The sequence below is a fragment of the Taurulus bubalis genome (genome assembly GCF_910589615.1).
Source record: "Taurulus bubalis genome assembly, chromosome: 1".
Taxonomy (NCBI): domain Eukaryota; kingdom Metazoa; phylum Chordata; class Actinopteri; order Perciformes; family Cottidae; genus Taurulus; species Taurulus bubalis.
The window spans coordinates 37,319,975-37,333,356 of NC_136589.1; the positions used below are offsets into that span (position 1 = coordinate 37,319,975).

Consider the following 13,382-nt stretch of genomic DNA (forward strand, 5'->3'; position numbering starts at 1 on the left):
GGAAGATGATTAAATAAATGTCCCACCGTGTCAAACATTGTGTCACACTGGCTTCAAAAATAATTGAAAAAAAAGTTCTAAAAGGTATAGCACATTATCATCACTGTAGCATGGGGCTTCCAATAAAGGTGAAACACTGTGACCCAGAAACAAACGTCAACAAAAGGTTTGTATTAAATGAAAACGGCTGGGGGTTTGATTCCCACAAGAGCGAATGGGTCACATTCAAGCTTGTGTTTTCACAAGCTATTCAACCTGCTTTGTGTCTTTTTGTGTTCGGTTTGTCACTTTTTGTGTAGTTGTTTTGTGTCTTTTTTAGATTGTTTCACTTCTCTTTGTAGTAAATCCTCTCTTTGTTTTCATTTGAGTTAGTTTTGTGTCTATTTGCGGTCAATTTGTATCTCTTTGTAGCGATCTTGGCGTCTCTTTGTGGTTGTTTGGTATCTCTGGGTATTTCATGCAATTTTTCTCTGTTGTGAACTGAATATGTTTGGGATTTGAACTGTTCGTTGGACAAAACAACCAATACGAAGACTTCACCTTGGACTCTGGGAAACTATGATTGACAGATCAAGCGATTAATTGATAAAACAATCAACAGATTAATCGATATTGAAAATGATCGTTAGTTGCAGCCTTAATTAAACAAGACCTCAAGACAAAAATAGTTGAAGTTCTGACTGCAAACAAGATCTGTCATGTTATATTATGTTGTATATGTCACTAAATTATGCAAGCACTAAATTATATGTTTGCCCTGCCATTCATGCTCTTTTCCCTGATAGATTTTTTTAGTCAACACAGTTGCAGCATGTTTTTTCTTGTTTTCCTTATCCTTTGTTTTTCATTAGCAGTAGCTCTAAAGCCCATGGCCTCGTCAGTGCTGCAGGACCAATTCATAGTAAAATGCATTGCTTAAAGAGGAACGTTATCTCAATACGTGTGTACATATGTTTCTTAAAACCTGAAGTGGAAGAGATGACCATTCATTTTTTAAGTCAGTAGTGTAAATTGTGGCTCTGCTCATGCTGTCACATACAAAGTGCTGTGTGTCAGTTCATGTCGCCACAGTATGTTTGCATTTTGGTTTCTACCAGTTAGCAATGCTAGAAGATGAACGTTATCTGGTTTGACAGCTCGGCTCAGTTTAGCATCTGGCTCCACAAAGTGTTGGCCTCATCTGACAGTGAGCAAGTAAACGTGAAGTTTGCAGGCCAAAGATTTTGCTCTTACAATGATCAGCATCCAAGATTTGCAGTCAGAAAAAAACACATGTCAAAGGATTTTAGACCATTTATTGTAACAGATATGTGCCCTTTTATTTGTGGTTTGTGGTTTTGCACTCAAGGGATCCCCAAATGAATTGTTGGAGAATAATAAATCATACAAAAGCCCTGAAGCAATAAACATCACACTACATAACCCAGTAGACTGTATCACCCAGATACGGGACATATATAATGCAAAAAGAAAGAAATACATTCACAAGAGCTGTAAGTAATGAGAAAATAGGGCAGGAAAAGGCTCAATGATGCAGGGATGAATTCAGTGAAAGTATAGAGTTGTTGAACTCATTCCAAGAAGTCAAAGAAGGATGTATTACTAATTATAAGCATGCAGATTTGGATAAATCCTGAATTGCCTGAACTGCAGTGATGTATTCACTTTGATATAATGCAGAGCAAAAACCCTGGTTTTCATTTCAAAGACAGTACAGAATAGCCCAAACAAGTTAACTTTTGCTGCTTTTCCTATACTTGCCATATGTGCCATCTGAAGAGAAAATATTAGATGCAAGTTGTAAATTATTGGTTAACCAGAGTGGTTAAATGTGAATAAGATATATCATTTTTTACGTGATGTTGCACATGATAATAAGACTCCTTGAAACAGTAGGTTAGTGAAGCCCCGCTTTCTAACTCGTTCTAGTTTTTCTGCAGGATTTATAGTCTAACTTGGCACTCGACTCGTCTGCCACCTGTAGGACAAGAGAGGGAAAACAATTTGGCTCCACAAGAAACTTAAACCCGAGGAACACTTTAGCCGCGTTTCATTTGTAAACATGCAGCCACAGAGGCCCAAGACAAAAGCTACATCGCATTATTGTGCAAACTAATCCGGCTGAGCCCATACACTGTTTGGCTGGACCTGGCACGACAGAAGCACGACTGGCCTTCGCTTAGGATCATGGGACATGAAGTCTTTGGCTCAAACGGACCATACCAATATGAAGGTGCTACCCAAATGGGATTGACACCACGGATACGTGTTTATTTTTAGGATTCATGAACAATTCATTATTTTCACGCGTGTTAATGTGTTCTCATAACATTTTTTTTCAATAAACATGTCATAATAAGGGAAATAGTCGATGAAGTGGTGGAGAAAATGACGAACCTCCTCCCCCTCTGGCACGGAAAAATATAGACGGTCCGCCAATGTCAGCCCTCTTTCCCTGTCTGATTACAGCCGAGGCAGCACGCGAAGGAACGGTTACCGAGCCATAAAACATCGAAAAAAGTGAGTGAGCAAATTGCTGAAGAGTCGTTATTTTACGACCGACCCGAATCATAAATAACTGTACTCTTTGTCAAAACTCTCCAAAGCATTTTGAATTCAGCGTTTTATTAGCGCCACGTGGCCAAATAAACTAGCCACAAGTTGCTGTGGCTGTCAAAAAAAAACCTTCTGCTTCCTAACTTCAGCTAGTGGACGTATAAGAAAGAAACAGATGAAACGCAACACGAATTTTATATGAATTTTGTATGTGCAATTTGCCTTATTTGCGACTAGTGTCATGCACGAATTGCCAACTTCTTTCGGTGTTTCTTTCTTAAATGACAAAGTATATTTACCCCCAATTTCCATTAACTTGATAGTTTTTATTTTAGTATTCTTAAACGTTTTAGGAATAATCGTCGGTGGTTTTTCCCATAAGGTTTTGTATTTTATGAACATTTCTACGTTATTTCTGTCCATTCCAGTTAACGTTACCAAAAGGTGAGCGTTGGTGTTGCATCTGCCTTGCAGCTGGTTTTATTTGTTTGTTGCTGCCATATGGTTTATTGGACGTAATTTGTACTCGCTTGCAAGTTTAAGTACCTCCAGCCTAACATGTCAAAGTGTTTTTTATTTGAGCTGTTTCTGAGTGTTGATTTAACTATTATCATGGAGGCTGAGGGTGTGATGCTGTTACACGGTGAAGCATTTTACTGAGACATACCTGCGTATCTTCATACATGGAGACTAGGGCAGCATATGGTGGCTCCATTATTAAAACATTTGTAAATGATCTCAATAGTTTTGTCTGTAAAATTACCCCAAAGTATCATATTCAGATTGCCCACTTTGTCCAACCAACATCAGTAATCTTTCCTTAAAGTGACCCAAGCTATTGTTGTTACAGCTCTGAATAAGAACAACAACATTTTAGAAACTCCTCTCAGATTTACACAACATAATTTAACAGCTAAAACACTAACCTCCAAAATGACCTGATGTTTATAGCAGGTCCAGGCCTGCTTCTGCATTGGTTGACTCTAGTTGTACCTTACAAACTATTATTGGCACTAACAGTGCTTTAGATAATACAAGTTTGCAAGTTGTTGTTTTGTATTTTATTTTTTCATGTGGTTAGGCTAGTTTTTTTTTTTTAAATGGCATGTATGTATATAGTGTGTGTCTATAAATGTGAGGTTTGCCTGCATGTTTGAAAGGAAATGCTGCTGTTATAAACATTTGGATTGTCTTTTATGAAGCTTTTATGATTCCCAATATAATTAAAACATGTGATTGCTTTGCTTTATTTAAATATTCCACAATAGGAAGCATACATTATCCGTCAGCATGCCAAAGCAAAGGTGAGCCAGACCCGGATGCAGAGGTTGGGTATTTTTTATGTTTCAAAAGAAACCTATTTAATGCATAAACAGTGTTTCCTCATTTATTGGACACAGCTGCTGTGTGTTTTTTAAAAGGACGTGGTCTAGTTTTGCCTCACACCTGTCATTATCTTGGTCTTATTCACGCCGCAGGTTTCTGATTAAGACTGCCATGCTTCTTAATCCTGAAATCGGTATCTAAAAAGTAAATGCAGTAAATATGTGTACCACATTTATTGTATTTTAAATTAACATTGAGGAAACACTGCCAACACATCCTAACCCTAATGTTGGCCAATTTCACGTGTCATTTGTCACATTACATTTTGCAATGTTTGTTTTGGCTTTGATTTTTGAAAGTCCAATGTGAGATTGATCAATGAACGGTTTATTGGGGCATTATTCCATGATCCTAAAAGCAAATACAATTGAGGCTTTTGCATCCTTAGGTGGATTCTTCTATTCTTAGACGGGTTAAACTCATTCTGAACTGAAAATGTCATTTTCTGGAAACCGTTGGCGATTGATCAATCCACGGTCTCTTTGCCCGCAAGACCACATTGGCATCACATGTCAGCTGTTTGAACTTCCTTTGATGCATCTTACCACCACGTTCCTTTGTGACGCCAACTTCTGAACTAACGGCTTTAGCGTCTACCTGTTGCTTCTTTTCTCTCATCATGAACGCAAAAGTGAGTAGAGAAGGGACCCCTTTTTTTAATAGCGAAATGGATCAGTCTTGGCCGAACCGTCAGCAAGGAGGAGCCCCTCAACACGCTGTGCCAGTGGCGACCTTCAGGCAGGGCAATAATCCCGTCATCAGCGAAGACAAAGTCCAGTTCGGGGGGCTGCGGCGGCGCACACGTTTGTCGGAGAGCCACGGCTCTGGGGCCGAAGAGGACTGGAGCGCCTCCGTGGAAGCGAACAGCTCATATGGTCAAAGCCCCAACCGCCAGGGCGAGCAGTCCGAGAGCAACTACCAACGACGGCTCGCCTCTAATGGCAACGGGCCGCAGTCCTCCTCTCCGAGGAGTCCGTACAGAGGCACCATGACCTTCCAGTCGAGACGCAGCCGCGGTCAACAGCAGGATCAGGGTCACCCCGACACCACCGGGAAGGCCGCCGGTATCCCCCACCGCCGTTACAGTGGGGGCCGCAATCGCACCTCCTCTGAGACCGAGCAGGGGGGCAAAGGCAGCAAGGGTCCGACCCAGAGGAAGAGGGGCCTCTCCGAAACGGAAAGGAGGCCCAGATGGGACAAGTATGCCACCGCTCACACAGGGAATGGAAAAGACGTGTGTGTTTTCGGATGATTTCTTTTTCTTTTTTTTTTATTTGTTGTCTGTCCTGCATTCGTGTTTGGCCTTTTTTCGGTTATGCTAACTTGTGTATAATAGATTTGAGGTGCAGGTTTATGGATGGTCTCGCCAACATTCAGAGAGATTTTAATTAAGCATTCATGAAAAAGAAAAAAAAAACTTGGCACCCTCATTTATTTAAATGAGGTCAATCCATTGACACAGCAGTAGTGTGAACACATTCCTGCAAACCCGTACTCAACTTGTGCCACAATGCAGGTCAACATTTCAAGGTGCTGCAGTAACCAGTTGATTATTTTCTCATCATTCTGGCTTAAGATGAAACAATTTTCTTAAACTTGTAAAATATTTAAAAAATCCCGTCAGACAATATTATAAAGGTTTTGGTACGTGACGAGCCTTTATTTAGTCTCCCCAGTACCTACGCCTGCATCCATACAACCCCCTGCATTATTCCGAACTCGTGTCACATTAAGTCTGAGCGCACAAAGCGCCGACATGTACTGACGTGTTGTAAACTTGGTCTGTGTTTGATGATCGCACAAAGAAGTGGACCTCTGCTATCACTACGGGGGGTTGTTGGCGGGCAGGGAGTCGACAAACCTTTTGTTCTATAATCCAGACTTTGCAGACAAGGCAACTGCTTCACTGAGGAATGTGTAGATGCCTTTCTAATTCAGTAACCCGTCAGCGAAATGAGAGGGAGGTGAAGCATGCATGCAGTAATCTCTCGCCCATTTGTTTGTTGCTTTTTTATTTCACAGAAACGGAAGCCTTTTGTTCTATTAATTTATCGTGTACATGGTTGAAACCGTCTGCTTTACGCTTGTTTTGCCTCTCCCTATTCCAACCCCATGTGTGGCTGTGCATGACGTAGCCTGTAATTTACGGTCAAGCGTCTGATTTTAAGCAGTGTTCTGTCGCTCATTTCTTGTCACTGATTGTGTTGGCTTTAATAATTTTTAAGCACATCATCAGCGTTCAGTTGGGTCTTTTTTTGCGTTGTCTCACTTCTCCTGAATTTCTGACTTCCCTGCTCAGTACCAAGATGAGTGGACTGCAGTGCCTCGCCACAGAGAACATCTGGTTCGACAAACGGTGCTACGATGAGGCAGAGAAGTGCTTCTACGAGGGATCCAACGGACCTTCTTCACAGGTAAATAGCTTTTTAGCTTCTTTTGAAAGCCTTCTTTTTTATGCAGCCCAAGATTTTTTTTTTAGACCACCATTCTTTCCAATCCTCCTGTTATCTCTTGCTGCCAGTGCTTGAAGTCTCCTTCACCTCTTGTCTGACACCTCCTCAGCTCATGCTGCCCTGTCAGTCACCAGCATGTTGAGCAATAGTGACATCATCGTCGGTACTCTGCTGCACGGAGCAGCTGTGTGCATGAGAGCTAAGCCACTCGATTTAGAAGTGGCATGTCCTAGTGAGAAGGGTCAGGTGATTTGGCAGCTGCCTCTGTGTCTCAGGCTGTCCCGGGCAGCAGAGTGTCTCCACACAAGCTTTTGAAACAATTTAAATTAGACTGATCACTTACAGGTCTTTAAAGACTTGTTTCACCCAAAACACAGAAAGCCTTTTGTCCACACCTACTCGTTTGTGATTTCAAGCGATGTGGACATTTTTTTGTTTTACGTGATGAGTATTGAGATGTGCATCTCCACTGTTGCTCAATTTCAAATGAGATGAATGAAACGGCGTCCTGGTTTTCAGGGTAATCGACAGATTACGTCATGTTCTTATTTCACACGGCATATTTCCTGGGTGTAAAGAAGTTTCAATGGAAATGGTTTACATTTCAGTACATGTCCCGAAGTGCGAAATTGACAGCTGAATGAGAGTTACAGGTCATCCTCATTGGTTCCAAAATGTGCCTAACATTTTATGTTTAATCATGAGGAACTTGATAAGCATGTAGCTTACATGTATTTGCTTCAAGTGTTTTGATTAGTCTTCCTGAATGTTGGGTGTATAGTCATCCTGCTTTTGTCCGTGTTGCATTCTGCTTTCTGTCTCTCACTGCTCCCGCTTCATGCTTTACCCACATACACCTGCAGGAGAGCGAGGTTAATGCCATCTTGCAGGACATTGCTAATTCCCGACAGAATATCCTGCAGTGCCTAAACGGAGTGAGTACTGTCCTATGAATGAGCCACAGAAACATCCCATGAAGTGGCAGGACTGTACTCACTAATGTTCGTGTGCCAGCCCTGAAAGAGGGGAATATCTGTTAAAATAAGAAATTATGATTTAAATATAGAGACAGCAGTTCATTGGGGACATTTAAGCTTTTAATTGCAGTAAATGTTTGGCTCTATGCATGCTGCAGAACATATGCTCCCTTTTGTCTCTGCTTGCTTCTCTCATCATCATTGCAATTTGTCTGCCAGTTGTGTTTGTCTTTACATCAATGTCATTTACTATGTGAGCTGTATAAGTGTCATTTTTGCAGAAACAAAACTCTGCTTTCTCTCATTAAATATTTTAATGTTACCTTTTTAAGGATAAGTTCACATGTTTTTAAGTCTGTCTAAAACCAACACTAGCATGCTTCTATGCACAATAAAAGCTTTTTGGAAGCTGCAATTGTTCCTCCTATTCACGCTGTTTGTGGCAGCAACAAGGATGGACTATTTGGACAATACCTACTCAATTTGTATTAAGGCCTTTACACACAGGGGGAAAGTTATCCGCTGAATATTTTTGCATCAAAATTATTCATACCGGCAGCGATAAGAATTTGCAGTTGCCACCCTTTTTCAATACGTGTTTTGAGTAGATTTGCAGAGAACCAACTAACGCGATCCTATTGACCCAGAGCAGTGTCTGGCAGTCAGAGGTTAATTGTTGGATGGCCTAAGCCACTGTAAGCCACTTCATTGTGTTTCCTTTAATGAAGTGTTCTCCATGGATTTGAATCCCTTCTGATGAACCGTTACGCAGTATACTGTATCTGTATAGGGCTTTTATTGTGAAAGGTATGCATTTACCCATCTGTGCTGCCTTTGTCAAGGTTGAAATAAGTAAAGTTTGCCATCTCTGTTCGGAGGACTGGGCCTCCGGGTTGCTGTACACTTAAGTGTATGTTCTGTACAACGTGATTGGTCGACGCTTGAATTCACGGTGTGAAAATCAACACGCACACAAAATTGCACAAAAAAACTGTCCCGTGTGTAATGGCCTTTTACTTTTCATGTTTGTGTGGGAATAGCACTGGATTTTGTCCCCCACATCCGACATTAAAGGATAATTTCAATTTGTTTTAGTGTGTGTGTGTGAGAGAATTCATCAAAGCAAAAAGAGCGACTGTAATATTTATAACGAAGGTATTGTGCTAAACTGTTTAAAAGGTTCCATAAAGCTGCTGGACTGGTTTGATATTTCCCATTTTGGCACTTGTGAGTTTTTGCTCAGTCATTTTATTTATTGTGCGAGTGTTTCATCCTATTTCTCTGACAACATTGACATCAAATTCCTTCCCGTTAGTGACGGCTCTGCAGTTGTAGCATCCAACTTTCTACCTACAACCAGTACTTTTCTTTTTGTCTTCGTGTTTTCCTCCCATTTGCGATCACTGTTTACCTCACCGGCTGCAGGCGAAAACGGCCCTGCTGCAACCCAAAGGGTCCCAGCAAAAACGGCGGCACAGAAACGTAAGACTTCCTTGTCCAGCTTTGCTGCTCAGGCCTGGGAACGTTGCATGACTGAGACACGCAGCCGAGTGTGCTGTTTCTGCTGCTGCCTGGAGTGGAGTGTGCTGCTGTGGTCACAGCACGAAGATGTCTCCTCATGAACTGCCAGATTGGTTTTGGGCTTCATACGCTTCCACTCGTTGATTCAGAATATAGGGGTTGGAAATTATAATCTTAATTTAGTTGGATTGTTGTGATCTTTATTATCATCATTAGCTTTTAAAAAGTAGCTAATATTCACAAGTCTTTTAAGCTTTAAAGCTCAATTCTTATATGCAGTGACGGTTACCTTTCATGTAACTTCTGAATTAAATAATTGATTAAACTTAAGGGAATAGTTTGACATTTTGGGAAATACCCTTGTACATATTGTTTCCGAGCTACATCAGAAGATGCACCTCCACTGATTAATTACTTTCAACTATACAAATATCAAAGCGACACGCTTTTTTGTTTCATTGGTATCGAGTTCATCTCTTCGCAAAAGAGCAAATAATGTCAAGTTAATCCCTTTTTAATTATTGTTTGCCCATTATTAATTACGTTTGCCTGCATGCTGGTTGTGTAAATATGAAGTCATCTCTTTAATAGTGTTCGTGTGAGTTAATTTTGACATCAGCATTGTGTGTGTGTGAAGTGTATCCAGATCATTGTTGTGTAATAGATAGATTAGCCTTGCATGGATTTCTTTTTAAACCTCAACACGTAAACATTTTTATTTTGCTTGCTTCTCTTCAGGCTTGGATTGGCTATCAATCTGGATGAGAGGGCATTTACTTTGTCACAATTTGAGCCCTGACTGACTCGTGCTAATTCATTTGTGTTTATCCTTCCATAGTCGTCCTCACATGCAGGAGGAGACCAGGAGCTGGTTTCTCGCATGAAGAGCATGGAACTGGAGAACCACACTCTACACAAAGGTGTGTGTTGAGTGTTTTTGAATGTCTTCCTGAGCTTATTGGTACTTTTACAGTATTAATACTTAACTGTTCATATGGTGTTTTCTTGTTAGTGGTGGAGGAGATGAGAGCAGCCCTGCAGAAGCTGGAGACCAGAGTGGTTCTGCTGGAAAAAAGCCCAGCGGCCGTCACATGTGCTAAGGTAGATAACCAGAACCTTTTTATTTTAGGTACAATACATTACTGCATACATACGTTCTCTGTATTTATTAAACAACTCTCTGAAAGAGGCCAGACTTCCTTGTCTCTCTGAAAAATATATATTATATTTCATTACAATATAATCTACTTTATGTGTGAGACTCAATTTGATGGAAAAAATATCTTACTTGTAGTGACGAGTACATTTAGTTTTTTGTTCTTTTTCTGTTTCGATTCCTCTGTCTTAATGTTTACGATTACATTTTTGTGTATTAAGGACTTTGCCCTTTTGCTATTTTCCTCCCCTGCACATATCTATTGATCCTCTATTATTGTATGATGTTTAAATTGTCTGAACAAATGGAGATGAGGAAAGATGAAGCCTAATTGGAAAAAGCCCTCTGAAGAGCACACCCTTATGAAAAATATTCCTGTCCTTTTCCATTGTTTTTACCAGGCTGCTCCAGTACAACAAGTAAAGGTGGAAAATGGAGATGATGATGATGATGACGACGTTGACTTGTTCGGCAGCGATGACGACGATGAGGAGGCAGAGCGCATCAAGCAGGAGCGCCTGGATGCCTATGCAGCCAAGAAGTCCAAGAAACCCACCCTCATTGCCAAGTCATCCATCCTGTTGGACGTTAAGCCCGTACGTGTCATCCTAAACTGTATCGTGTGGCTCTACATGCTCGTTACATTGCTGTTGTGTTCTCTTATAGGGAACATACAGTTGTGGAGAAATGTATTTGAAATCAGAAAATGTCTGCCATACTTTTGTTTTATCTGAAAATATGAAGAAAAACCTTGCAACATGTATTTAATGTCCTTTTTAATTTAGTAAATGCACTTTCAATATTTTAAATCATTCAGCCAAAATTAAACCAATGCATTTATAAACTCCCAACAAGATGTTAAACATGCATGTACTCAAAATTAGAAAGTACGCTCCTTCATTCAACATATGTTGTAAATGCTCTGGTTAAGATAATGTTCTGTGTCCCCACTCTCTTTCCTTAGTGGGACGATGAGACTGACATGGCGAAGCTGGAGGAGTGCGTGCGGACTGTGCAGATGGACGGGCTCCTGTGGGGAGCATCCAAACTGCTGCCAGTTGGCTACGGCATCAAGAAGCTGCAGATCAACTGCGTGGTCGAGGACGACAAAGTTGGCACCGACATCCTGGAGGAGGAGCTCACCAAGTTTGAGGACTACGTAAGTTAATGTCCACTTAAAGTAATCAGAAGTTCAGTTAATTTACCTGAGTCGTACCTAGCCATGGAGAGTGCTTTGATTTGAAGACATGTTTCCTGCCGCCACCACTCCACTATGGAGATGCATGGAATGTGATTTGTGGTGCTCGCAGCATTAGAAACTTGCAGTACAATTTATTTTAATTTCAGTAGGCGGAGCTTATCGTGTTCAATTGTGGAAACCAATATTTTTACTTCTCGATGCTGTGGGCGCTTCAGTGCAAGTCAAACTTTGCTACATTGTTATCTCTGCTGTCACAAGTTTTGTCCAGCACATATGTACATATTAAAAGCTTAATAGAAACTTATATACATGACCAAGAAATGGGCGTCCTCCAAACCAAATATCGTTGGATACTGGTTTAGTGAACATGACATTTAACTGAAGTGCACGCTGTATAATCCCAGACCTCACTGAACCGTTGTCATCGTCCCTCAGTAGAACATAAATAGTAGTGATGGCGAGATGAAGCTTCCTGAAGCATTGAAGCTTTCCATCCAATTGGTTCTTATTTTGAATACATTGAGCCACGCGGATGAAATTCCATTCTCTTCTGCTGTATGATGTGAAGGCAAACACATTTTTCAACTTTCGCCAGGTTGATTTAAAATGATCTGCATTGTTAAATAGTATTGGAGGCAAGCTTTTGTGATTTGAATGATCAAACCTTTTGATGACTAAAAGAACAAAAATGGAGATAATGTCCCAAAAATCTGGATTTGAATGGCTTGTTTTTTATAATAAGATAATTTGCTTTGTTGGAAGATTAAATAAGATTGATACAACTCTGGTTGCAGCCTGATATTTAATTGACAGCTGCTAGTTTAGCACAAATACTTGAAACGGGGAGAATAGCAGACAAAATCACCAGTGTTACACATTTTATTTCTTGGCTGAGTCCCTGCACATAATCCCAAATAAAGTGGTTTATGGATTAAACAAACTAAATGTAGCATGATCATGTATTGAGCTTTAGAGGTGCTGGTAGACAGATATTGTTGCTTCGCATTGTTGCCCTGATCATAATGGATTCAATCTAAATCTGCCAAAAACTGAGCATATTTACAAAATCTTGAACTTCGGTGTTAAATTGAGGGGGAAGAAATTACATCCTTTACCATTTACTTTAAATATTACCGCTTTAATATACAAATTGTTGTCTGCACAATACATGAATATGCTCAAATGGATATAAACCTTGACTTTTCTTCCTTTACAGATCCAGAGTGTAGATGTTGCTGCCTTCAATAAGATCTGAGCTCCACCGAAATGTTGCTGCAGCTCCTGGCTTGCAGTTATTAAAATGCAAAGTTAAGAACTAACCATTTTCTCAGTTTCATTATTTTCAGTCAAAGATTTTTAAATCCCATACTTGCACGGTTACTTGAGAACCTTCGGAGTGCAGATCTGTAGAGAGCACAGCCTCTCAAAAGCGATTACCGTCTTTAGTGTTTAATGTGAGATGGAAACAATATTTAGTTGTGTGCACATTTCCTGTCAAATATGCTGACACCCAGTGGTGTATAAAGTACCCAAAAGCCGTACTTGAGTAAAAGTAAAGATACCTTACTGGAAAATTACTTCAGTAAAAGTCACCTATTAAAATGCTACTTAAAGTATCAAAAGTATTTTTCTGATATTTTCTGTACTTAAGTATCAAAAGTATTTTTCTGATATAAAATGTACTTAAGTATTGAAAGTACAAGTACATGCTTTTAATAAAAAAGCATGTACTTAAGTATTGAAAGTACAAGTACATGCTTTTAATAAAAAAGCAAAGGGTCAGAATTTGGATAATTATGACGTTCTTTTAAGTGCTGTGGCCACCATGACCAAGGACCAGTGTTGAAAATAACTGGGTTGGCTGTGATCCATCCATATACATATTGTACCTAAGTATACTCTTGCATCTACGATGAACTTATAATTCTCAAAAGCAATATGACACTATGAAGGAGTTGTAACAGTGTGCTCAGAAAAAAAATGAATGAAAAATCAAGGCCGGAAAGATGTTGTGAAAAATGACCGGATACATCAGTCTGTGGTAACCTCAGACGGAACCTCTTGACGTGTCCGGAGATCGCCAAAAAAAGCACGAAAACCTGCATCCATTCCAACATCCTGTCTTTGTGCAG

At 40.2% G+C, this 13,382-nt stretch overlaps 1 protein-coding gene across 4 annotated transcripts; it reads left to right on the forward strand.

Moving 5' to 3' along the window:
* The first annotated feature begins 2,463 nt into the window (after positions 1–2,463).
* On the forward strand, positions 2,464–12,570 carry LOC306739490 (elongation factor 1-delta-like). 4 transcript variants are annotated; one of them, XM_079221508.1, is made up of 11 exons: positions 2,486–2,520; positions 2,985–3,000; positions 3,825–3,860; positions 4,606–5,142; positions 6,242–6,356; positions 8,798–8,854; positions 9,732–9,813; positions 9,906–9,994; positions 10,451–10,645; positions 11,014–11,208; positions 12,467–12,570. In XM_079221508.1, the coding sequence occupies exons 3-11, from the start codon at positions 3,847–3,849 to the stop codon at positions 12,503–12,505; spliced, it is 1,323 nt and encodes a 440-aa protein (XP_079077634.1). In that variant the 5' UTR covers positions 2,486–2,520; positions 2,985–3,000; positions 3,825–3,846; the 3' UTR covers positions 12,506–12,570. The 4 variants fall into 4 exon arrangements, with proteins under 4 accessions (XP_079077635.1, XP_079077636.1, XP_079077637.1 ...); XM_079221509.1 differs by lacking the exon at positions 3,825–3,860 and having other exon boundaries at positions 2,464–2,520; positions 2,985–2,999; positions 4,607–5,142; XM_079221510.1 differs by lacking the exon at positions 3,825–3,860 and having other exon boundaries at positions 2,466–2,520; positions 4,575–5,142.
* Positions 12,571–13,382: the final 812 nt, after the last annotated feature.